We start from the raw sequence: 25,829 nt of genomic DNA, 5'->3' as shown, positions 1-25,829 counted from the left end.
CTTTATAATAGAACGCTTGTTACCACGACAGCCTTTATAATAGAACGCTTGTTACCACGACAGCCTTTATAATAGAACGCTTGTTACCACGACAGCCTTTATAATAGAACGCTTGTTACCACGACAGCCTTTATAATAGAACGCTTGTTACCACGACAGCCTTTATAATAGAAATAGAACGCTTGTTACCACGACAGCCTTTATAATAGAACGCTTGTTACCACGACAGCCTTTATAATAGAACGCTTGTTACCACGACAGCCTTTATAATAGAACGCTTGTTACCACGACAGCCTTTATAATAGAACGCTTGTTACCACGACAGCCTTTATAATAGAACGCTTGTTACCACGACAGCCTTTATAATAGAACGCTTGTTACCACGACAGCCTTTATAATAGAACGCTTGTTACCACGACAGCCTTTATAATAGAACGCTTGTTACCACGACAGCCTTTATAATAGAACGCTTGTTACCACGACAGCCTTTATAATAGAACGCTTGTTACCACGACAGCCTTTATAATAGAACGCTTGTTACCACGACAGCCTTTATAATAGAACGCTTGTTACCACGACAGCCTTTATAATAGAACGCTTGTTACCACGACAGCCTTTATAATAGAACGCTTGTTACCACGACAGCCTTTATAATAGAACGCTTGTTACCACGACAGCCTTTATAATAGAACGCTTGTTACCACGACAGCCTTTATAATAGAACGCTTGTTACCACGACAGCCTTTATAATAGAACGCTTGTTACCACGACAGCCTTTATAATAGAACGCTTGTTACCACGACAGCCTTTATAATAGAACGCTTGTTACCACGACAGCCTTTATAATAGAACGCTTGTTACCACGACAGCCTTTATAATAGAACGCTTGTTACCACGACAGCCTTTATAATAGAACGCTTGTTACCACGACAGCCTTTATAATAGAACGCTTGTTACCACGACAGCCTTTATAATAGAACGCTTGTTACCACGAACGCTTGTTACCACGCCTTTATAATAGAACGCTTGTTACCACGACAGCCTTTATAATAGAACGCTTGTTACCACGACAGCCTTTATAATAGAACGCTTGTTACCACGACAGCCTTTATAATAGAACGCTTGTTACCACGACAGCCTTTATAATAGAACGCTTGTTACCACGACAGCCTTTATGATAGAACGCTTGTTACCACGACAGCCTTTATGATAGAACGCTTGTTACCACGACAGCCTTTATGATAGAACGCTTGTTACCACGACAGCCTTTATGATAGAACGCTTGTTACCACGACAGCCTTTATAATAGAACGCTTGTTACCACGACAGCCTTTATAATAGAACGCTTGTTACCACGACAGCCTTTATGATAGAACGCTTGTTACCACGACAGCCTTTATGATAGAACGCTTGTTACCACGACAGCCTTTATAATAGAACGCTTGTTACCACGACAGCCTTTATAATAGAACGCTTGTTACCACGACAGCCTTTATAATAGAACGCTTGTGACCACGACAGCCTTTATAATAGAACGCTTGTGACCACGACAGCCTTTATAATAGAACGCTTGTGACCACGACAGCCTTTATAATAGAACGCTTGTGACCACGACAGCCTTTATAATAGAACGCTTGTTACCACGACAGCCTTTATAATAGAACGCTTGTTACCACGACAGCCTTTATAATAGAACGCCTGTGACCACACATCTAAATATTACACTTGGGGGGGGGGAGGAAAAACATGTTAAAGTATAAATTGAATGAAACAGTCATTCTATTTCTGCCCTGTTATAGTGGCCACTATAGTAGACATGGATCAAGTGCACAAGGCTACATGTGAGCAAAAATAACATTCACTGAATTAAAACACTCCAGTGTTACTGTCAAGTTCAACACTAAAACAACAATGTCTTTGGGCCACACGTTATTACATTGTACACTTCCTGCCTGTGGACATGTGTTCCGCAATGTGTCAGCAGCAGAGAGGAGGGTGGTATCTTTCACCTCTATAGAGGCATCCATCTTAAGCCCAGCTACACCTCATCCCTGAATCCACCTGTTTAACAAGCAACGCCTCATTCTCTCAACCTGACAATGAAACCCAATACTGTAGAGAGAGAACATTAGTTAACGTTTCACACATTGCCAGGGTCCAGTAAGCAACTGTGTTATAACTCGAGGAACGGCAAGGAGTCGTATACCAGTTAATACTATAGCGAATTGGTTAGGTTACTAATGTCGGCTAGCGTCAGCTGTCTGTTGGAACGTTAGCTAGCTAGCGTCAGCTGTCTGATGTTTTAACGTGAGCTAGCATCAGCTGTCTGTTGTAACGTTAGCTAGCTAGCGTCAGCTGTCTGATGGAACGTTAGCTAGCTAGCGTCAGCTGTCTGATGGAACGTTAGCTAGCTAGCGTCAGCTGTCTGTTGTAACGTTAGCTAGCTAGCGTCAGCTGTCTGATGGAACGTTAGCTAGCTAGCGTCAGCTGTCTGATGGAACGTTAGCTAGCTAGCGTCAGCTGTCTGATGGAACGTTAGCTAGCTAGCGTCAGCTGTCTGATGGAACGTTAGCTAGCTAGCGTCAGCTGTCTGTTGGAACGTTAGCTAGCTAGCGTCAGCTGTCTGATGGAATGTTAGCTAGCTAGCGTCAGCTGTCTGATGGAACGTTAGCTAGCTAGCGTCAGCTGTCTGATGGAACGTTAGCTAGCTAGCGTCAGCTGTCTGTTGTAACGTTAGCTAGCTAGCGTCAGCTGTCTGATGGAACGTCAGCTGTCTGTTGTAACGTTAGCTAGCTAGCGTCAGCTGTCTGTTGGAACGTCAGCTGTCTGATGGAACGTTAGCTAGCTAGCGTCAGCTGTCTGATGGAACGTTAGCTAGCTAGCGTCAGCTGTCTGTTGGAACGTTAGCTAGCTAGCGTCAGCTGTCTGTTGGAACGTTAGCTAGCTAGCGTCAGCTGTCTGATGGAATGTTAGCTAGCTAGCGTCAGCTGTCTGATGGAATGTTAGCTAGCTAGCGTCAGCTGTCTGTTGTAACGTTAGCTAGCTAGCGTCAGCTGTCTGTTGGAACGTTAGCTAGCTAGCGTCAGCTGTCTGATGGAACGTTAGCTAGCTAGCGTCAGCTGTCTGATGGAACGTTAGCTAGCTAGCGTCAGCTGTCTGTTGGAACGTTAGCTAGCTAGCGTCAGCTGTCTGTTGGAACGTTAGCTAGCTAGCGTCAGCTGTCTGTTGGAACGTTAGCTAGCTAGCGTCAGCTGTCTGTTGGAACGTTAGCTAGCTAGCGTCAGCTGTCTGATGTTGTAACGTTAGCTAGCTAGCGTCAGCTGTCTGATGTAACGTTAGCTAGCTAGCGTCAGCTGTCTGATGTGTCAGCTGTCTGATGTAACGTTAGCTGCTAGCGTTAGCTGTCTGATGTAACGCTAGCTAGTGTCAGCTGTCTGATGTAACGTTAGCTAGCTAGCGTCAGCTGTCTGATGTAACGTTAGCTAGCTAGCGTCAGCTGTCTGATGTAACGTTAGCTAGCTAGCGTCAGCTGTCTGATGTAACGTTAGCTGCTAGCGTTAGCTGTCTGATGTAACGCTAGCTAGTGTCAGCTGTCTGATGTAACGCTAGCTAGCTAGCGTCAGCTGTCTGACGTTGTAACGCTAGCTAGCTAGCGTCAGCTGTCTGACGTTGTAACGTTAGCTAGCTAGCGTCAGCTGTCTGACGTTGTAACGTTAGCTAGCTTAGCGTCAGCTGTCTGACGTAACGTTAGCTAGCTAGCGTCAGCTGTCTGACGTTGTAACGTTAGCTAGCTAGCGTCAGCTGTCTGATGTAACGCTAGCTAGTATCAGCTGTCTGATGTAACGTTAGCTAGCTAGTATCAGCTGTCAGCTGTTGTATTGTTAGCTAGCTAGCATCAGCTGTTGTAACGTTAGCTAGCTAGCGTCAGCTGTAACGTTAGCTAGCTAGCGTCAGCTGTCTGATGTAACGCTAGCTAGCAACAGCTGTCTGATGTAACGTTAGCTAGCTAGTATCAGCTGTCTGATGTAACGCTAGCTAGCTAGCTAGCATCAGCTGTCTGATGTAACGCTAGCTAGCTAGCGTCAGCTGTCTGATGTAACGCTAGCTAGCTAGCGTCAGCTGTCTGATGTAACGCTAGCTAGCTAGCGTCAGCTGTCTGATGTAACGCTAGCTAGCTAGCGTCAGCTGTCTGTTGTAACGTTAGCTAGCTAGCGTCAGCTGTCTGATGTAACGTTAGCTAGCTAGCGTCAGCTGTCTGTTGTAACGTTAGCTAGCTAGCGTCAGCTGTCTGACTTTATTAGCAGCTAATTTTCACACCATGAACTCAATTATTTGATCAGGTAAATTGGCTAGCTAACGAGTACTTGTCCCACCACACTTTCTCCCTCACCTCAAGTAGTCCTATCTACCGTACTGGGTCCAGTCAGGATGTACTGGGTCCAGTCCTATCTACCATACTGGGTCCAGTCATTGGTACAGTACTACCAAACCCTACTGTAGTTCTACATGTCTATTGTTTCTTACCTGACCCATGTCATGTGACCTAGCTACTGTCAGATAATGTTGTTTGTCTACTCCATAGCAGAACCTGTTATGCTAACAGAACATTAGCTAGTGTCAGATAATGTTGTTTGACTACTCTGTAGCAGAACCTGTTATGCTAACAGAACATTAGCTAGAAAGCACTTTAGACTGTTCGTGTTGGGACCTGTTATGCTAACAGAACATTAGCTAACATTAGCTAGAGAGCACTTTAGACTGTTCGTGTTGGGACCTGTAAAAATCACTACAATTATACATTCCTCTATGAAGCTAAACTGTCTGATCACTGTAGTGAGTGATCACCTGCTGCAGGACATGTCTGATCACTGTAGTGAGTGATCACCTGCTGCAGGACATGTCTGATCACTGTAGTGAGTGATCACCTGCTGCAGGACATGTCTGATCACTGTAGTGAGTGATCACCTGCTGCAGGACATGTCTGATCACTGTAGTGAGTGATCACCTGCTGCAGGACATGTCTGATCACCTGCTGCAGGACATGTCTGATCACTGTAGTGAGTGATCACCTGCTGCAGGACATGTCTGATCACTGTAGTGAGTGATCACCTGCTGCAGGACATGTCTGACTATGTTGTTGAGACCATTAGTGAGACAGGACATGACTATGTTGTTGAGACCATTAGTGAGACAGGACATGACTATGTTGTTGAGACAGGACATGACTATGTTGTTGAGACCATTAGTGGGACAGGACATGACTATGTTGTTGAGACCATTAGTGGGACAGGACATGACTATGTTGTTGAGACCATTAGTGAGACAGGACATGACTATGTTGTTGAGACCATTAGTGGGACAGGACATGACTATGTTGTTGAGACCATTAGTGGGACAGGACATGACTATGTTGTTGAGATCATTAGTGGGACAGGACATGACTATGTTGTTGAGACCATTAGTGGGACAGGACATGACTATGTTGTTGAGAGACCATTAGTGGGACAGGACATGACTATGTTGTTGAGAGATCATTAGTGAGACAGGACATGACTATGTTGTTGAGACCATTAGTGGGACAGGACATGACTATGTTGTTGAGAGACCATTAGTGGGACAGGACATGACTATGTTGTTGAGACCATTAGTGGGACAGGACATGACTATGTTGTTGAGACCATTAGTGGACAGGACATGACTATGTTGTTGAGACCATTAGTGGGACAGGACATGACTATGTTGTTGAGACCATTAGTGGGACAGGACATGACTATGTTGTTGAGACCATTAGTGAGACAGGACATGACTATGTTGTTGAGACCATTAGTGGGACAGGACATGACTATGTTGTTGAGACCATTAGTGGGACAGGACATGACTATGTTGTTGAGACCATTAGTGAGACAGGACATGACTATGTTGTTGAGACCATTAGTGGGACAGGACATGACTATGTTGTTGAGACCATTAGTGAGACAGGACATGACTATGTTGTTGAGACCATTAGTGAGACAGGACATGACTATGTTGTTGAGACCATTAGTGGGACAGGACATGACTATGTTGTTGAGACCATTAGTGAGACAGGACATGACTATGTTGTTGAGACCATTAGTGGGACAGGACATGACTATGTTGTTGAGAGACCATTAGTGAGACAGGACATGACTATGTTGTTGAGACCATTAGTGAGACAGGACATGACTATGTTGTTGAGACCATTAGTGAGACAGGACATGACTATGTTGTTGAGACCATTAGTGGGACAGGACATGACTATGTTGTTGAGAGACCATTAGTGGGACAGGACATGACTATGTTGTTGAGAGACCATTAGTGGGACATGACATGACTATGTTGTTGAGACCATTAGTGGGACAGGACATGACTATGTTGTTGAGAGACCATTAGTGAGACAGGACATGACTATGTTGTTGAGACCATTAGTGGGACAGGACATGACTATGTTGTTGAGACCATTAGTGGGACAGGACATGACTATGTTGTTGAGACCATTAGTGAGACAGGACATGACTATGTTGTTGAGACCATTAGTGAGACAGGACATGACTATGTTGTTGAGACCATTAGTGAGACAGGACATGACTATGTTGTTGAGACCATTAGTGAGACAGGACATGACTATGTTGTTGAGACCATTAGTGGGACAGGACATGACTATGTTGTTGAGACCATTAGTGAGACAGGACATGACTATGTTGTTGAGACCATTAGTGGGACAGGACATGACTATGTTGTTGAGACAGGACATGACTATGTTGTTGAGACAGGACATGACTATGTTGTTGAGACCATTAGTGAGACAGGACATGACTATGTTGTTGAGACCATTAGTGAGACATGACTATGTTGTTGAGACCATTAGTGAGACAGGACATGACTATGTTGTTGAGACCATTAGTGAGACAGGACATGACTATGTTGTTGAGACCATTAGTGAGACAGGACATGACTATGTTGTTGAGACCATTAGTGGGACATGACTATGTTGTTGAGACCATTAGTGAGACAGGACATGACTATGTTGTTGAGACCATTAGTGAGACAGGACATGACTATGTTGTTGAGACCATTAGTGAGACAGGACATGACTATGTTGTTGAGACCATTAGTGGGACATGACTATGTTGTTGAGACCATTAGTGGGACAGGACATGACTATGTTGTTGAGACCATTAGTGGGACAGGACATGACTATGTTGTTGAGACCATTAGTGGGACAGGACATGACTATGTTGTTGAGACCATTAGTGAGACAGGACATGACTATGTTGTTGAGACCATTAGTGAGACAGGACATGACTATGTTGTTGAGACCATTAGTGAGACAGGACATGACTATGTTGTTGAGACCATTAGTGAGACAGGACATGACTATGTTGTTGAGACAGGACATGACTATGTTGTTGAGACCATTAGTGAGACAGGACATGACTATGTTGTTGAGACCATTAGTGAGACAGGACATGACTATGTTGTTGAGACCATTAGTGAGACAGGACATGACTATGTTGTTGAGACCATTAGTGGGACAGGACATGACTATGTTGTTGAGACCATTAGTGGGACAGGACATGACTATGTTGTTGAGACCATTAGTGGGACAGGACATGACTATGTTGTTGAGACCATTAGTGAGACAGGACATGACTATGTTGTTGAGACCATTAGTGAGACAGGACATGACTATGTTGTTGAGACCATTAGTGGGACAGGACATGACTATGTTGTTGAGACCATTAGTGGGACAGGACATGACTATGTTGTTGAGACCATTAGTGGGACATGACTATGTTGTTGAGACCATTAGTGGGACAGGACATGACTATGTTGTTGAGACCATTAGTGAGACAGGACATGACTATGTTGTTGAGACCATTAGTGGGACAGGACATGACTATGTTGTTGAGACCATTAGTGAGACAGGACATGACTATGTTGTTGAGACAGGACATGACTATGTTGTTGAGACAGGACATGACTATGTTGTTGAGACCATTAGTGGGACAGGACATGACTATGTTGTTGAGACCATTAGTGGGACATGACTATGTTGTTGAGACCATTAGTGGGACAGGACATGACTATGTTGTTGAGACCATTAGTGGGACAGGACATGACTATGTTGTTGAGACCATTAGTGAGACAGGACATGACTATGTTGTTGAGACCATTAGTGAGACAGGACATGACTATGTTGTTGAGACCATTAGTGGGACAGGACATGACTATGTTGTTGAGAGACCATTAGTGGGACAGGACATGACTATGTTGTTGAGACCATTAGTGAGACAGGACATGACTATGTTGTTGAGACCATTAGTGGGACAGGACATGACTATGTTGTTGAGACCATTAGTGGGACAGGACATGACTATGTTGTTGAGACCATTAGTGGGACAGGACATGACTATGTTGTTGAGACCATTAGTGGGACAGGACATGACTATGTTGTTGAGACCATTAGTGGGACAGGACATGACTATGTTGTTGAGACCATTAGTGAGACAGGACATGACATGACTATGTTGTTGAGACCATTAGTGAGACATGACTATGTTGTTGAGACCATTAGTGAGACAGGACATGACTATGTTGTTGAGACCATTAGTGGGACAGGACATGACTATGTTGTTGAGACCATTAGTGGGACAGGACATGACTATGTTGTTGAGACCATTAGTGAGACAGGACATGACTATGTTGTTGAGACCATTAGTGAGACAGGACATGACTATGTTGTTGAGACCATTAGTGGGACAGGACATGACTATGTTGTTGAGACCATTAGTGGGACAGGACATGACTATGTTGTTGAGACCATTAGTGAGACAGGACATGACTATGTTGTTGAGAGACCATTAGTGGGACAGGACATGACTATGTTGTTGAGAGACCATTAGTGGGACAGGACATGACTATGTTGTTGAGACCATTAGTGAGACAGGACATGACTATGTTGTTGAGACCATTAGTGGGACAGGACATGACTATGTTGTTGAGACAGGACATGACTATGTTGTTGAGACCATTAGTGAGACAGGACATGACTATGTTGTTGAGACCATTAGTGAGACAGGACATGACTATGTTGTTGAGACCATTAGTGAGACATGACTATGTTGTTGAGACCATTAGTGGGACAGGACATGACTATGTTGTTGAGACCATTAGTGGGACAGGACATGACTATGTTGTTGAGACCATTAGTGGGACAGGACATGACTATGTTGTTGAGACCATTAGTGGGACAGGACATGACTATGTTGTTGAGATCATTAGTGAGACAGGACATGACTGTTGTTGAGACCATTAGTGGGACAGGACATGACTATGTTGTTGAGACCATTGGTGGGACTTATCATACCACTGTTAGGTTCTTATTTTTCAGAGTAAATAACTCAGACTCTAGAGAAGCTTTAACCAAGTTTAATCATTTCCCAAAGGTTCTGTACAGCAGAAAATCAGACAGCTAAAGATTTCACAGTTTATATACATCCTCCTTAAGACACTCCCCTTTCTCTCCAATCCCTACGTCTCATGGCTCCACAGGAAGCTGATAAAGAGGGAAACAGGATACCAAACATTAAATTACTCTCTTCAGAGAATCTGTCCTGACCTCAACCTCTCATCTAATACCCAGATCTCTGTCCTGACCTCAACCCCTCCTTCACCCAATACCCATCTGTCTCCCCTGTATCAACACATCTCTGTCCTCTCCTCCTGACCTCTGACCTCAACCCCTCCTTCACCTAATACCCAGATGTCCATCTGTCTCCCCTGTATCAACACATCTCTGTCCTGACCTCAACCCCTAATCCACAGATGTCCATCTGTCTCCCCTGTATCAACACATCTCTGTCCTCTCCTCCTGACCTCTGACCTCAACCCCTCCTTCACCTAATACCCAGATGTCCATCTGTCTCCCCTGTATCAACACATCTCTGTCCTGACCTCAACCCCTAATCCACAGATGTCCATCTGTCTCCCCTGTATCAACACATCTCTGTCCTCTCCTCCTGACCTCTGACCTCAACCCCTCCTTCACCTAATACCCAGATGTCCATCTGTCTCCCCTGTATCAACACATCTCTGTCCTGACCTCAACCCCTCCTTCACCTAATCCACAGATGTCCATCTGTCTCCCCTGTATCAACACATCTCTCTCCTGACCTCAACCCCTCCTTCACCTAATACCCAGATGTCCATCTGTCTCCCCTGTATCAACACATCTCTGTCCTCACCTCCTGACCTCTGACCTCAACCCCTCCTTCACCTAATACCCAGATGTCCATCTGTCTCACCTGTATCAACACATCTCTGTCCTGACCTCAACCCCTCCTTCACCTAATACCCAGATGTCCATCTGTCTCCCCTGTATCAACACATCTCTGTCCTGACCTCAACCCCTCCTTCACCTAATCCACAGATGTCCATCTGTCTCCCCTGTATCAACACATCTCTGTCCTGACCTCAACCCTCCTTCACCTAATACCCAGATGCCCATCTGTCTCCCCTGTATCAACACATCGCTGTCCTGACCTCAACCCTCCTTCACCTAATACCCAGATGTCCATCTGTCTCCCCTGTATCAACACATCTCTCTCCTCTCCTCCTGACCTCAACCCCTCCTTCACCTAATCCACAGATGTCCATCTGTCTCCCCTGTATCAACACATCTCTCTCCTGACCTCAACCCCTCCTTCACCTAATCCACAGATGTCCATCTGTCTCCCCTGTATCAACACATCTCTCTCCTGACCTCCTGACCTCAACCCCTCCTTCACCTAATACCCAGATGTCCATCTGTCTCCCCTGTATCAACACATCGCTGTCCTGACCTCCTGACCTCAACCCCTCCTTCACCTAATACCCAGATGTCCATCTGTCTCCCCATGTATCAACACATCTCTGTCCTGACCTCTGACCTCAACCCCTCCTTCACCTAATACCCAGATGTCCATCTGTCTCCCCTGTATCAACACATCTCTCTCCTGACCTCCTGACCTCAACCCCTCCTTCACCTAATACCCAGATGTCCATCTGTCTCCCCTGTATCAACACATCGCTGTCCTGACCTCTGACCTCAACCCCTCCTTCACCTAATACCCAGATGTGTCCCCTGTATCAACACATCTCTCTCCTCTCCTCCTGACCTCAACCCCTCCTTCACCTAATCCACAGATGTCCATCTGTCTCCCCTGTATCAACACATCTCTCTCCTGACCTCAACCCCTCCTTCACCTAATCCACAGATGTCCATCTGTCTCCCCTGTATCAACACATCTCTCTCCTGACCTCCTGACCTCAACCCCTCCTTCACCTAATACCCAGATGTCCATCTGTCTCCCCTGTATCAACACATCTCTGTCCTCACCTCCTGACCTCAACCCCTCCTTCACCTAATACCCAGATGTCCATCTGTCTCCCCTGTATCAACACATCTCTGTCCTGACCTCTGACCTCAACCCCTCCTTCACCTAATACCCAGATGTCCATCTGTCTCCCCTGTATCAACACATCAAACCCCTCCTTCACCTAATACCCAGATGTCCATCTGTCTCCCCTGTATCAACACATCTCTCTCCTGACCTCCTGACCTCAACCCCTCCTTCACCTAATCCACAGATGTCCATCTGTCTCCCCTGTATCAACACATCTCTGTCCTGACCTCCTGACCTCTGACCTCAACCCCTCCTTCACCTAATACCCAGATGTCCATCTGTCTCCCCTGTATCAACACATCTCTGTCCTCTCCTCCATCAAACACATTCCAAAGCCTTCTGTCTTTCTTCAGAGAACCATTCTAAACAGAACACCCAGTCTCTCTCATTTCCTATCATACATTTAGTATCTCAATGTTTAGCACATTCCAACACCACATTCATTCTTCCCATGACAGCCTGACCAGGTGAATCCAGGATCCCTTATTGATGTCACCTGTTAAATTCACTTAAATCAGTGTAGATGAAGGGGAGGAGACGGGTTAAATAATGATGCTTTGCCATTCAGAGGGTGAATGGGCAAGAAAAGATTGAAATCAAATCAAATTTGATTAGTCACAATACAGTAAAAAAAAATGAATAGGAACTAACAAATAATTAAAGAGCAGCAGTAATAATAATCATAGCGAGACTATATGCAGGGGGTACCGGTTAGTAATGAGACTATATGCAGGGGGTACCGGTTAGTAATGAGACTATATGCAGGAGGTACCGGTTAGTAATGAGACTATATGCAGGGGGTACCGGTTAGTAATGAGACTATATGCAGGGGGTACCGGTTAGTAATGAGACTATATGCAGGGGGTACCGGTACAGAGTCAATGTGCGAGGGCACCGGTTAGTAATGAGGCTATATGCAGGCGGTACCGGTACAGAGACTATATGCAGGGGGTACCAGTTAGTAATGAGACTATATGCAGGGGGTACCGGTTAGTAATGATACGATATGCAGGGGGTACCGGTACAGAGTCAATGTGTGGGGTCACCCGTGTCATGACGTTGCCCTCTTTGGACACAGCGAGCACCATCCCCCTACCTCTGCACCATCTCTCTCGGTCTCCTACACCCAGGATGCTGTGGTCAGAGAGGTCGTAAATTCCTGGAGGAGATTATCTCCTCATGGCCACAGTATATAGAGAGTGAGTTTTCATAGAGAACAAAGGAATTTCTTCCACCTCACAGAACTTAAGGTCCGAACAATATTCATGTTCTGGAGAAGGTATAAAAGATCGGTGAAGTTAACGAGCTACGAACTGGTCAGTTTGGTACAATTTTGTGAAACTCATGGGTGACAATACAGTCACATTACCATAACGCTGTTTATACAAGAGTCTCAGTTATGAGGCTTACATCTACTTGTTGTATGAAATGAATGAGTAAAGATTAAACTATTTGTGAAATGATGTAATTATTATGTAAAAAAAATATTATGAAATTACGTAATAATGTGATTAGACGGTTTAATGAAGGAAACTCCAATTCCCTTTGGAGTTTAACTAAATCAGAGGACCACCCCCTGAGCACAGGCAGGACCCGGCGTCATGGGACCGCCCCCTGAGCACAGGCAGGACCTGGCGTCATGGGACCGCCCCCTGAGCACAGGCAGGACCCGGCATCATGGGACCGCCCCCTGAGCACAGGCAGGACCCGGCATCATGGGACCGCCCCCTGAGCACAGGCAGGACCCGGCATCATGGGACCAGCTTACCTCATTTACGAGAGGGCTAAGGGTTGAGACCAGACCGAGCTTACCTCATTTACGAGAGGGCTAAGGGTTGAGACCAGACCGAGCTTACCTCATTTACGAGAGGGCCAAGGGTTGAGACCAGACCGAGCTTACCTCATTTACGAGAGGGCTAAGGGTTGAGACCAGACCATAAAACCAGAGTATAAGCTAAGGTTGTAATGGTTGCTGAAACTCTAAGACTATTGATACCGACAGAATAAGAACAAATCTTTGATAATGAAATCCCAGCTGCAGACTAGTATGATTGGTATCATTGGACGCGAAGACCGACAACCGCCAAAACATCTATTCTATGACGACATGAATGAATGTTACTCTGAACAATCCACTCTAACCACAGCAGAGAGAGAGAGAGAGAGGGCGGACAAACTCTCCAACAGAAACAAACTCTCCAACAGAAACAAACTCTCCAACAGAAACAAACTCTCCAACAGAAACAAACTCTCCAACAGAAACAAACTCTCCAACAGAAACAAACTCTCCAACAGAAACAAACTCTCCAACAGAAACAAACTCTCCAACAGAAACAAACTCTCCAACAGAAACAAACTCTCCAACAGAAACAAACTCTCCAACAGAAACAAACTCTCCAACAGAAACAAACTCTCCAACAGAAACAAACTCTCCAACAGAAACAAACTCTCCAACAGAGACAAACTCTCCAACAGAAACAAACTCTCCAACAGAGATCAGGACGACACACTGAGCGTAAATATATACATTGATTGCAATTGTTCCCGAATGAGTGAGCGTTCATGTGCGAAGGATTAGCATTTCAATTGTTATAATTATCAACTGTGTGTTGTCTCATCTCAGTCGACCCCCACTTCCCTTTCTGTCCGCCAAGCCGCCATGCCGGTTTAGCCAACTAGGGCACATTCTCCAACTAGGGCACATTCTCCAACTAGGGCACATTCTCCAACTAGGGCTCATTCTCCAACTAGGGCACATTCTCCAACTAGGGCACATTCTCCAACTAGGGCTCATTCTCCAACTAGGGCACATTCTCCAACTAGGGCACATTCTCCAACTAGGGCACATTCTCCAACTAGGGCACATTCTCCAACTAGGGCACATTCTCCAACTAGGGCACATTCTCCAACTGGGGCACATTCTCCAACTGGGGCACATTCTCCAACTGGGGCACATTCTCCAACTGGGGCACATTCTCCAACTGGGGCACATTCTCCTATCATTCCTTTGTAACCATGTTATGCATTTCTGTGAATTACTTAGTTAGTAAATAAATTATTTTAAGACAATTTATGTATTGTTATAGTTATACTCCAACCCTGTTCCTGGAGAGAGACCCTCCTGTAGGTTTTAACTCCAACCCTGTTCCTGGAGAGAGACCCTCCTGTGGGCTCTGCTGCGTTCTAGAATAGACTGTAACATGGAGAGAGACCCTCCTGTAGGCTCTGCTGCGTTATAGAATAGACTGTAACATGGAGAGAGACCCTCCTGTAGGCTCTGCTGCGTTATAGAATAGACTGTAACATGGAGAGAGACCCTCCTGTAGGCTCTGCTGCGTTATAGAATAGACTGTAACATGGAGAGAGACCCTCCTGTAGGCTCTGCTGCGTTATAGAATAGACTAACATGGAGAGAGACCCTCCTGTAGGCTCTGCTGCGTTATAGAATAGACTAACACGGAGAGAGACCCTCCTGTAGGCTCTGCTGCGTTATAGAATAGACTGTAACATGGAGAGAGACCCTCCTCCTGAATAGACTAGGCTCTGCTCTGCTGTTATAGAATAGACTGTAACATGGAGAGAGACCCTCCTGTAGGCTCTGCTGCGTTATAGAATAGACTGTAACATGGAGAGAGACCCTCCTGTAGGCTCTGCTGCGTTATAGAATAGACTGTAACATGGAGAGAGACCCTCCTGTAGGCTCTGCTGCGTTATAGAATAGACTGTAACATGGAGAGAGACCCTCCTGTAGGCTCTGCTGCGTTATAGAATAGACTGTAACATGGAGAGAGACCCTCCTGTAGGCTCTGCTGCTCTGTTATAGAGACTGTAGACTGTAACATGGAGAGAGACCCTCCAGTAGGCTCTGCTGCGTTATAGAATAGACTGTAACATGGAGAGAGACCCTCCTGTAGGCTCTGCTGCGTTATAGAATAGACTGTAACATGGAGAGAGACCCTCCTGTAGGCTCTGCTGCGTTATAGAATAGACTGTAACATGGAGAGAGACCCTCCTGTAGGCTCTGCTGCGTTATAGAATAGACTGTAACATGGAGACGAAACAGACGATGGTTTCTGAATAGACCGTTGTAAAGATTGTCTCTAGATACCGTCGTGTCGTTGACTCATCATTGAATATGATCAATTTTCTGTGTAATTTAATTACGTGATTAAACTAATAGTCGGGGCACCACGGGAACATGTTTCTGTTTCCCGAATAAAACTCGTCAGTTTCATATCTTATTAATGAATTTTACCTCATCTGTCTCATTACTGAACTGCACGAACCCTAGCATAGAATCATGAATCAGCGATATACAAATTGGCTTAATTATTTATTTACTAACCAACTTAATCACATCAACACACGCACAATTTAGTTATGCATTGGGTACTAAGCATGACACAAGGAAAAGTCCCTATTTGACGGCTTGGTAGACAAAGGAAAGGGGTGGGGACCACTCAAGAGCGGGAGACTCATAGCTGATAAATACACTCATCGAAGTCGCTAGTACTTTGAATAAGAACAACCGCTCATTTGAAAATAAATTGTAATTGACATATATTTCCGAGTGCATGTCTTGTTGTCTCTCTGTGGTCGGCCGGTCCATATGCTGGAGAGAGACCCTCCTGTAGGTTTGCCCTCCAACCCTGTAGTTGGCCGGTCCGTCTGCTGGAGAGAGACCCTACTGTAGGTTTTCCCTCCAACCCTGTAGTCGGCCGGTTAATCTGCTGGAGAGAGACCCTCCTGTAGGTTTGCCCTCCAACCCTGAAGTCGGCCGGTCAATCTGCTGGAGAGAGACCCTCCTGTAGGTTTGCCCTCCAACCCTGTAGTCGGCCGGTCCCTCCTGTAGGTTTTCCCTCCAACCCTGTAGTCTGTCTGCAGAGAGAGACCCTCCTGTAGGTTTGCCCTCCAACCCTGTAGTCGGCCGGTCAATCTGCTGGAGAGAGACCCCCCTGTAGGTTTGCCCTCCAACCCTGTAGTCGGCCGGTCCGTCTGCTGGAGAGAGACCCTCCTGTAGGTTTGCCCTCCAACCCTGTAGTCGGCCGATGTAAGGACCTATAGAGTTGTAGTTCTTAATGTAGCTACCCCTTCCTGTTGTCTGATGTAAGGGCCTATAGAGTTGTAGTTCTTAATGTAGCTACCCCTTCCTGTTGTCTGATGTAAGGACCTATAGAGTTGTAGTTTTTAATGTAGCTACCCCTTCCTGTTGTCTGATGTAAGGACCTATAGAGTTGTAGTTCTTAATGTAGCTACCCCTTCCTGTTGTCTGATGTAAGGGCCTATAGAGTTGTAGTTCTTAATGTAGCTACCCCTTCCTGTTGTCTGATGTAAGGACCTATAGAGTTGTAGTTCTTAATGTAGCTACCCCTTCCTGTTGTCTGATGTAAAGGGCCTATAGAGTTGTAGTTCTTAATGTAGCTACCCCTTCCTGTTGTCTGATGTAAAGGGCCTATAGAGTTGTAGTTCTTAATGTAGCTACCCCTTCCTGTTGTCTGATGTAAGGGCCTATAGAGTTGTAGCCATTTCAACGTGGGGACTCCGTCCCGACGTTCTCTGACAATGTCCATTTTATAGGAAGTGGTTTATACTCTACGGAAGAAGGGGCGATTTCATGATGCCTCATGGGGGCGTGGCCACTGACTAGTTAAACGTTTTACATGAAAATCAATACTGTCATTTAGAAGGCTAACGTCACATTACATCTTTTCACAAATAGTTTCATAATTACTCATTTTATCCAACATTTAGATGTACATCTGAGAAGTGAAAACACACACAGAGATACAGTCATGTGGGTCTCCTGTCTTTCATGAGCTCACCAAATGAACCAAACGCAGAGATACAGTCTCCTGTCTTTCATGAGCTCACCAAACGCAGAGATACAGTCATGTGGGTCTCCTGTCTTTCATGAGCTCACCAAATGAACCAAACAGAGAGATACAGTCATGTGGGTCTCCTGTCTTTCATGAGCTCACCAAATGAACCAAACAGAGATACAGTCATGTGGGTCTCCTGTCTTTCATGAGCTCACCAAATGAACCAAACAGAGAGATACAGTCATGTGGGTCTCCTGTCTTTCATGAGCTCACCAAATGAACCAAACAGAGATACAGTCATGTGGGTCTCCTGTCTTTCATGAGCTCACCAAATGAACCAAACACAGAGATAGTCATGTGGGTCTCCTGTCTTTCATGAGCTCACCAAACGCAGAGATACAGTCTCCTGTCTTTCATGAGCTCACCAAACACAGAGATACAGTCACGTGGGTCTCCTGTCTTTCATGAGCTCACCAAATGAACCAAACAGAGATACAGTCACGTGGGTCTCCTGTCTTTCATGAGCTCACCAAATGAACCACACAGAGATACAGTCATGTGGGTCTCCTGTCTTTCATGAGCTCACCAAATGAACCAAACAGAGATACAGTCACGTGGGTCTCCTGTCTTTCATGAGCTCACCAAATGAACCACACACAGAGATACAGTCATGTGGGTCTCCTGTCTTTCATGAGCTCACCAAATGAACCACACACAGAGATACAGTCATGTGGGTCTCCTGTCTTTCATGAGCTCACCAAATGAACCAAACACAGAGATCCAGTCATGTGGGTCTCCTGTCCTTCATGAGCGAACCAAACAGAGATACAGTCACGTGGGTCTCCTGTCTTTCATGAGCTCACCAAATGAACCAAACAGAGATACAGTCACGTGGGTCTCCTGTCTTTCATGAGCTCACCAAATGAACCACACACAGAGATAGTCACGTGGGTCTCCTGTCTTTCATGAGCTCACCAAATGAACCAAACAGAGAGATACAGTCACGTGGGTCTCCTGTCTTTCATGAGCTCACCAAATGAACCACACACAGAGATAGTCACGTGGGTCTCCTGTCTTTCATGAGCTCACCAAATGAACCAAACAGAGATACAGTCACGTGGGTCTCCTGTCTTTCATGAGCTCACCAAATGAACCAAACAGAGATACAGTCACGTGGGTGTCCTGTCTTTCATGAGCTCACCAAATGAACCAAACAGAGATACAGTCACGTGGGTCTCCTGTCTTTCATGAGCTCACCAAATGAACCAAACAGAGATACAGTCACGTGGGTCTCCTGTCTTTCATGAGCTCACCAAATGAACCAAACAGAGAGATACAGTCACGTGGGTCTCCTGTCTTTCATGAGCTCACCAAATGAACCAAACAGAGATACAGTCACGTGGGTCTCCTGTCTTTCATGAGCTCACCAAATGAACCAAGGTCTCCTGTCTTTCATGAGCTCACCAAATGAACCACACACAGAGATACAGTCATGTGTGTCTCCTGTCTTTCATGAGCTCACCAAATGAACCAAACACAGAGATACAGTCATGTGGGTCTCCTGTCTTTCATGAGCTCACCAAATGAACCACACACAGAGATACAGTCATGTGGGTCTCCTGTCTTTCATGAGCTCACCAAATGAACCAAACACAGAGATCCAGTCATGTGGGTCTCCTGTCCTTCATGAGCTCACCAAATGAACCAAACAGAGATACAGTCACGTGGGTCTCCTGTCTTTCATGAGCTCACCAAATGAACCAAACAGAGATACAGTCACGTGGGTCTCCTGTCTTTCATGAGCTCACCAAATGAACCACACAGAGATACAGTCATGTGGGTCTCCTGTCTTTCATGAGCTCACCAAATGAACCAAACAGAGATACAGTCACGTGGGTCTCCTGTCTTTCATGAGCTCACCAAATGAACCACACACAGAGATACAGTCATGTGGGTCTCCTGTCTTTCATGAGCTCACCAAATGAACCACACACAGAGATACAGTCATGTGGGTCTCCTGTCTTTCATGAGCTCACCAAATGAACCAAACAGAGATACAGTCACGTGGGTCTCCTGTCTTTCATGAGCTCACCAAATGAACCAAACAGAGATACAGTCACGTGGGTCTCCTGTCTTTCATGAGCTCACCAAATGAACCACACACAGAGATAGTCACGTGGGTCTCCTGTCTTTCATGAGCTCACCAAATGAACCAAACAGAGATACAGTCACGTGGGTCTCCTGTCTTTCATGAGCTCACCAAATGAACCACACACAGAGATACAGTCACGTGGGTCTCCTGTCTTTCATGAGCTCACCAAATGAACCAAACAGAGATACAGTCACGTGGGTCTCCTGTCTTTCATGAGCTCACCAAATGAACCAAACAGAGATACAGTCACGTGGGTGTCCTGTCTTTCATGAGCTCACCAAATGAACCAAACAGAGATACAGTCACGTGGGTCTCCTGTCTTTCATGAGCTCACCAAATGAACCACACACAGAGATACAGTCACGTGGGTCTCCTGTCTTTCATGAGCTCACCAAATGAACCAAACAGAGAGATACAGTCACGTGGGTCTCCTGTCTTTCATGAGCTCACCAAATGAACCACACACAGAGATACAGTCACGTGGGTCTCCTGTCTTTCATGAGCTCACCAAATGAACCAAACAGAGATACAGTCACGTGGGTCTCCTGTCTTTCATGAGCTCACCAAATGAACCAAACAGAGATACAGTCACGTGGGTCTCCTGTCTTTCATGAGCTCACCAAATGAACCAAGGTCTCCTGTCTTTCATGAGCTCACCAAATGAACCAAACAGAGATACAGTCACGTGGGTCTCCTGTCTTTCATGAGCTCACCAAATGAACCACACACAGAGATACAGTCACGTGGGTCTCCTGTCTTTCATGAGCTCACCAAATGAACCAAACAGAGAGATACAGTCACGTGGGTCTCCTGTCTTTCATGAGCTCACCAAATGAACCAAACAGAGATACAGTCACGTGGGTCTCCTGTCTTTCATGAGCTCACCAAATGAACCAAGGTCTCCTGTCTTTCATGAGCTCACCAAATGAACCAAACAGAGATACAGTCACGTGGGTCTCCTGTCTTTCATGAGCTCACCAAATGAACCAAACAGAGATACAGTCACGTGGGTCTCCTGTCTTTCATGAGCTCACCAAATGAACCAAGGTCTCCTGTCTTTCATGAGCTCACCAAATGAACCAAACAGAGATACAGTCACGTGGGTCTCCTGTCTTTCATGAGCTCACCAAATGAACCAAACAGAGATACAGTCACGTGGGTCTCCTGTCTTTCATGAGCTCACCAAATGAACCAAACAGAGATACAGTCACGTGGGTCTCCTGTCTTTCATGAGCTCACCAAATGAACCAAGGTCTCCTGTCTTTCATGAGCTCACCAAATGAACCACACACAGAGATACAGTCATGTGTGTCTCCTGTCTTTGAGCTCACCAAATGAACCAAACACAGAGATACAGTCATGTGGGTCTCCTGTCTTTCAAGCTCACCAAATGAACCAACACAGAGATACAGTCATGTGGGTCTCCTGTCTTTCATGAGCTCACCAAATGAACCAAACACAGAGATCAGTCATGTCTCCTGTCCTTCATGAGCTCACCAAATGAACCAAACAGAGATACAGTCACGTGGGTCTCCTGTCTTTCATGAGCTCACCAAATGAACCAAACAGAGATACAGTCACGTGGGTCTCCTGTCTTTCATGAGCTCACCAAATGAACCAAACAGAGATACAGTCACGTGGGTCTCCTGTCTTTCATGAGCTCACCAAATGAACCAAACAGAGATACAGTCACGTGGGTCTCCTGTCTTTCATGAGCTCACCAAATGAACCAAGGTCTCCTGTCTTTCATGAGCTCACCAAATGAACCAATACAGTCACGTGGGTCTCCTGTCTTTCATGAGCTCACCAAATGAACCAAACAGAGATACAGTCACAGGTCACTTTCATGAGCTCACCAAATGAACCAAGGTCTCCTGTCTTTCATGAGCTCACCAAATGAACCAAGGTCTCCTGTCTTTCATGAGCTCACCAAATGAACCAAACAGAGATACAGTCACGTGGGTCTCCTGTCTTTCATGAGCTCACCAAATGAACCAAGGTCTCCTGTCTTTCATGAGCTCACCAAATGAACCAAGACATGATTGTTCTTTAGGTGCCCACGGACTATTCCCACATTCTCAAAAATATAAATATTGTTTAAAATACTCCAATTTTGGATATTAGGAGTTTTGGCAAGAGAAGCACTTTGTTCTCTCTCCCTCAATACTGCATGGCAGCGAGGAGAGTTTTCAGACAGGAAAGTATGACCGAGGTAATAACACCTGTGGTGGGAGAGAGAGAAGGAGGATATACACCCAAGTGGTTAGTAAAGTAACCACGCCGAGGTGAAGAGGGCAGGGTGAATACAGACAGGTGGTTAGAAGAGGCCTAAAGTAACCTGGACAGGAAGGAGCCGTCTAGAAGAGGCCTAAAGTGAGGAAGGAGCCCTCCAGAAGAGGCCTACAGGAAGGAGCCGTCAGAGAGGTGAAGGGGCAGGAAGGAGCCCTCCAGAAGAGGCCTAAAGGACAGGAAGGAGCCGTCTAGAAGAGGCCTAAAGGACAGGAAGGAGCCGTCTAGAAGAGGCCTAAAGGACAGGAAGGAGCCGTCTAGGAGAGGCCTAAAGGGCAGGGAAGGAGCCGTCTAGAAGAGGCCTAAAGGACAGGAAGGAGCCGTCTAGAAGAGGCCTAAAGGACAGGAAGGAGCCGTCTAGAAGAGGCCTAAAGGACAGGAAGGAGCCCTCCTAAAGGACAGGAAGGAGCCTAGAAGGACAGGAAGGAGCCGTCTAGAAGAGGCCTAAAGGGCAGGAAGGAGCCCTCCAGAAGAGGCCTAAAGGACAGGAAGGAGCCGTCTAGAAGAGGCCTAAAGGACAGGAAGGAGCCGTCTAGAAGAGGCCTAAAGGGCAGGACAGGAAGGAGCCGTCTAGAAGAGGGTTGGTCAGTGTCCTCCTAGTCCTCACTGGCTCCGTGGTCAGTAAGGATCCTTCCTCTGGCTCAAGAGGTCGACGAGCTTAACAGGTAGCACTACGGATCACCTCCATCCACCTGGAGACAGACAGGTTAGAGACAGACAGGTTAGAGACAGACAGGTTAGAGACAGACAGGTAGCACTATGGATCACCTCCATCCACCTGGAGACAGACAGACAGACAGACAGACAGACAGACAGACAGACAGACAGACAGACAGACAGACAGACATATTAGACAACACCACACTACTGAAGACAACAAGACAACACCACACTACTGAAGACAACACCACACTACTGAAGACAACACCACACTACTGAAGACAACACCACACTACTGAAGACAACACTACAACTACCACACTACTAAAGACAACACCACACTACTGAAGACAACACCACACTACTGAAGACAACACCACACTACTGAAGACAACACCACACTACCACACTACTGAAGACAACACCACACTACTGAAGACAACACCACACTACTGAAGACAACACCACACTACTGAAGACAATACCACACTACTGAAGACAACACCACACTACTGAAGACAACACTACACTACTGAAGACAACACCACACTACTGAAGACAATACCACACTACTGAAGACAATACCACACTACTGAAGACAACACTACAACTACCACACTACTAAAGACAACACCACACTACTGAAGACAACAAGACAACACCACACTACTGAAGACAACACCACACTACTAAGACAACACCACACTACTGAAGACAACACCACACAACACCACACTACTGAAGACAATACCACACTACTGAAGACAACACCACACTACTGAAGACAACACCACACTACTGAAGACAATACTGAAGACACCACCACACTACTGAAGACAACACCACACTACTGAAGACAACACCACACTACTGAAGACAACACCACACTACTGAAGACAACACCACACTACTGAAGACAACACCACACTACTGAAGACAACACCACACTACTGAAGACAACACCACACTACTGAAGACAACACCACACTACTGAAGACAACACCACACTACTGAAGACAACACCACACTACTGAAGACAACACCACACTACTGAAGACAACACTACACTACTGAAGACAACACCACACTACTGAAGACAACACCACACTACTGAAGACAACACTACACTACTGAAGACAACACCACACTACTGAAGACAACACCACACTACTGAAGACAACACCACACTACTGAAGACAACACCACACTACTGAAGACAACACTACACTACTGAAGACAACACCACACTACTGAAGACAACACCACACTACTGAAGACAACACCACACTACTGAAGACAACACCACACTACTGAAGACAACACCACACTACTGAAGACAACACCACACAACTGAAGACAACACTACACTACTGAAGACAACACCACACTACTGAAGACAACACCACACTACTGAAGACAACACCACACTACTGAAGACAGCACCACACTACTGAAGACAACAAGACAACACCACACTACTGAAGACAACACTACACTACTGAAGAAAACACCACACTACTGAAGACAATACCACACTACTGAAGACAACACCACACTACTGAAGACAACACCACACTACTGAAGACAACACTACAACTACTGAAGACAACACCACACTACTGAAGACAGCACCACACTACTGAAGACAACACCACACTACTGAAGACAAAAAGACAACACCACACTACTGAAGACAACACTACACTACTGAAGACAACACCACACTACTGAAGACAGCACTACACTACTGAAGACAAAAAGACAACACCACACTACTGAAGACAACACTACACTACTGAAGACAACACCACACTACTGAAGACAACAAGACAACACCACACTACTGAAGACAACACCACACTACTGAAGACAACACTACACTACTGAAGACAACACCACACTACCACACTACTGAAGACAACACTACACTACTGAAGACAACACCACACTACTGAAGACAACACCACACTACTGAAGACACCACCACACTACCACACTACTGAAGACAACACCACACTACTGAAGACAACACCACACTACTGAAGACACCACCACACTACCACACTACTGAAGACAACACTACACTACTGAAGACAACACCACACTACTGAAGACAACACCACACTACTGAAGCATCCACACTACTGAAGACAACACTAAAAGACAACACCACACTACTGAAGACAACACCACACTACTACACTACTGAAGACAACACCACACTACTGAAGACAACATCAACACCACACTACCGAAGACAACACTACACTACTGAAGACAACACTTACTGAAGACAACACTGCATCCCACCAATAAGACAACACCACACTACTGAAGACAACACCACACTACTGAAGACAACACCACACTACTGAAGACAACAAGACAACACTACACTACTGAAGACAACAAGACAACACCACACTACTGAAGACAACACCACACTACTGAAGACAACACCACACTACTGAAGACAACACTACACTACTGAAGACAACAAGACAACACTACACTACTGAAGACAACACTACACTACTGAAGACAACAAGACAACACCACACTACTGAAGACAACAAGACAACACCACACTACTGAAGACAACACCACACTACTGAAGACAACACTACACTACTGAAGACAACACTACACTACTGAAGACAACAAGACAACACCACACTACTGAAGACAACAAGACAACACCACACTACCTGAAGACAAGGACAACACCACACTACTGAAGACAACACTACACTACTGAAGACAACACTACACTACTGAAGACAACACTACACTACTGAAGACAACACTACACTACTGAAGACAACAAGACAACACTACACTACTGAAGACAACACCACACTACTGAAGACAACACCACACTACTGAAGACAACAAGACAACACCACACTACTGAAGACAACACCACACTACTGAAGACAATACCACACTACTGAAGACAACAAGACAACACCACACTACTGAAGACAACACTACACTACTGAAGACAACACCACACTACTGAAGACAACACCACACTACTGAAGACAACACTACAACTACCACACTACTGAAGACAACACTACACTACTGAAGACAACACCACACTACTGAAGACAACACCACACTACTGAAGACAACACCACACTACTGAAGACAACACTACACTACTGAAGACAACACTACACTACTGAAGACAACACCACACTACTGAAGACAACACCACACTACTGAAGACAACACCACACTACTGAAGACAACACCACACTACTGAAGACAATACTACACTACTGAAGACAACACCACACTACTGAAGACAACACTACACTACTGAAGACAACACCACACTACTGAAGACAACACCACACTACTGAAGACACCACCACACTACTGAAGACAACACCACACTACTGAAGACAACACCACACTACTGAAGACAACAAGACA

At 45.6% G+C, this 25,829-nt stretch overlaps 1 protein-coding gene and 3 long non-coding RNA genes across 59 annotated transcripts; 3 read left to right on the top strand and 1 right to left on the bottom strand.

The window, feature by feature from the left end:
- Positions 1–5,691: 5,691 nt before the first annotated feature.
- LOC127923973 (uncharacterized) lies at positions 5,692–9,293 on the top strand. Of its 3 annotated transcripts, none has more exons than XR_008116349.1 (2): positions 5,692–7,727; positions 9,025–9,293. XR_008116349.1 is itself a non-coding variant. In XM_052508329.1 (2 exons), the coding sequence occupies exon 1, from the start codon at positions 7,140–7,142 to the stop codon at positions 8,067–8,069; it is 930 nt and encodes a 309-aa protein (XP_052364289.1). In that variant the 5' UTR covers positions 5,692–7,139; the 3' UTR covers positions 8,070–8,343; positions 9,025–9,293. The 3 variants fall into 3 exon arrangements, 1 of the variants encoding a protein (XP_052364289.1); XR_008116348.1 differs by having other exon boundaries at positions 5,692–7,902; XM_052508329.1 differs by having other exon boundaries at positions 5,692–8,343.
- A 142-nt stretch (positions 9,294–9,435) lies between these two features.
- Positions 9,436–11,688, bottom strand: LOC127923974 (uncharacterized). 41 transcript variants are annotated; one of them, XR_008116381.1, is made up of 9 exons: positions 11,560–11,688; positions 11,320–11,501; positions 10,943–11,099; positions 10,784–10,862; positions 10,580–10,625; positions 10,212–10,439; positions 10,046–10,140; positions 9,898–9,975; positions 9,436–9,827 (listed from the first exon to the last, which is right to left on the bottom strand). It is a non-coding gene; the product is annotated as an uncharacterized LOC127923974 (long non-coding RNA). The 41 variants fall into 41 exon arrangements; XR_008116366.1 differs by lacking the exons at positions 10,046–10,140; positions 10,580–10,625 and adding an exon at positions 11,100–11,161 and having other exon boundaries at positions 9,905–9,975; positions 10,195–10,493; positions 10,784–10,870; positions 10,943–11,028; XR_008116361.1 differs by lacking the exon at positions 10,046–10,140 and having other exon boundaries at positions 9,905–9,975; positions 10,195–10,439; positions 10,580–10,658; positions 10,809–10,862.
- Positions 11,689–11,775: 87 nt separating this feature from the next.
- LOC127923975 (uncharacterized) lies at positions 11,776–12,311 on the top strand. Its single transcript, XR_008116391.1, has 2 exons — positions 11,776–12,201; positions 12,234–12,311. It is a non-coding gene; the product is annotated as an uncharacterized LOC127923975 (long non-coding RNA).
- Positions 12,312–18,579: 6,268 nt separating this feature from the next.
- Positions 18,580–21,707, top strand: LOC127923970 (uncharacterized). Of its 14 annotated transcripts, XR_008116341.1 has the most exons (5): positions 18,580–19,068; positions 20,070–20,125; positions 20,335–20,539; positions 20,689–20,746; positions 21,306–21,707. It is a non-coding gene; the product is annotated as an uncharacterized LOC127923970 (long non-coding RNA). The 14 variants fall into 14 exon arrangements; XR_008116336.1 differs by lacking the exons at positions 20,070–20,125; positions 20,689–20,746 and having other exon boundaries at positions 18,580–19,012; positions 20,335–20,446; positions 20,484–20,688; XR_008116337.1 differs by lacking the exons at positions 20,070–20,125; positions 20,689–20,746 and having other exon boundaries at positions 20,335–20,390; positions 20,484–20,688.
- Positions 21,708–25,829: the final 4,122 nt, after the last annotated feature.

Source organism: Oncorhynchus keta, unplaced genomic scaffold (genome assembly GCF_023373465.1).
Source record: "Oncorhynchus keta strain PuntledgeMale-10-30-2019 unplaced genomic scaffold, Oket_V2 Un_contig_33_pilon_pilon, whole genome shotgun sequence".
Classification (NCBI taxonomy): domain Eukaryota; kingdom Metazoa; phylum Chordata; class Actinopteri; order Salmoniformes; family Salmonidae; genus Oncorhynchus; species Oncorhynchus keta.
Note: the sequence above shows the minus strand (reverse complement) of the source record. Positions and strands in the feature narration are given on the sequence as shown.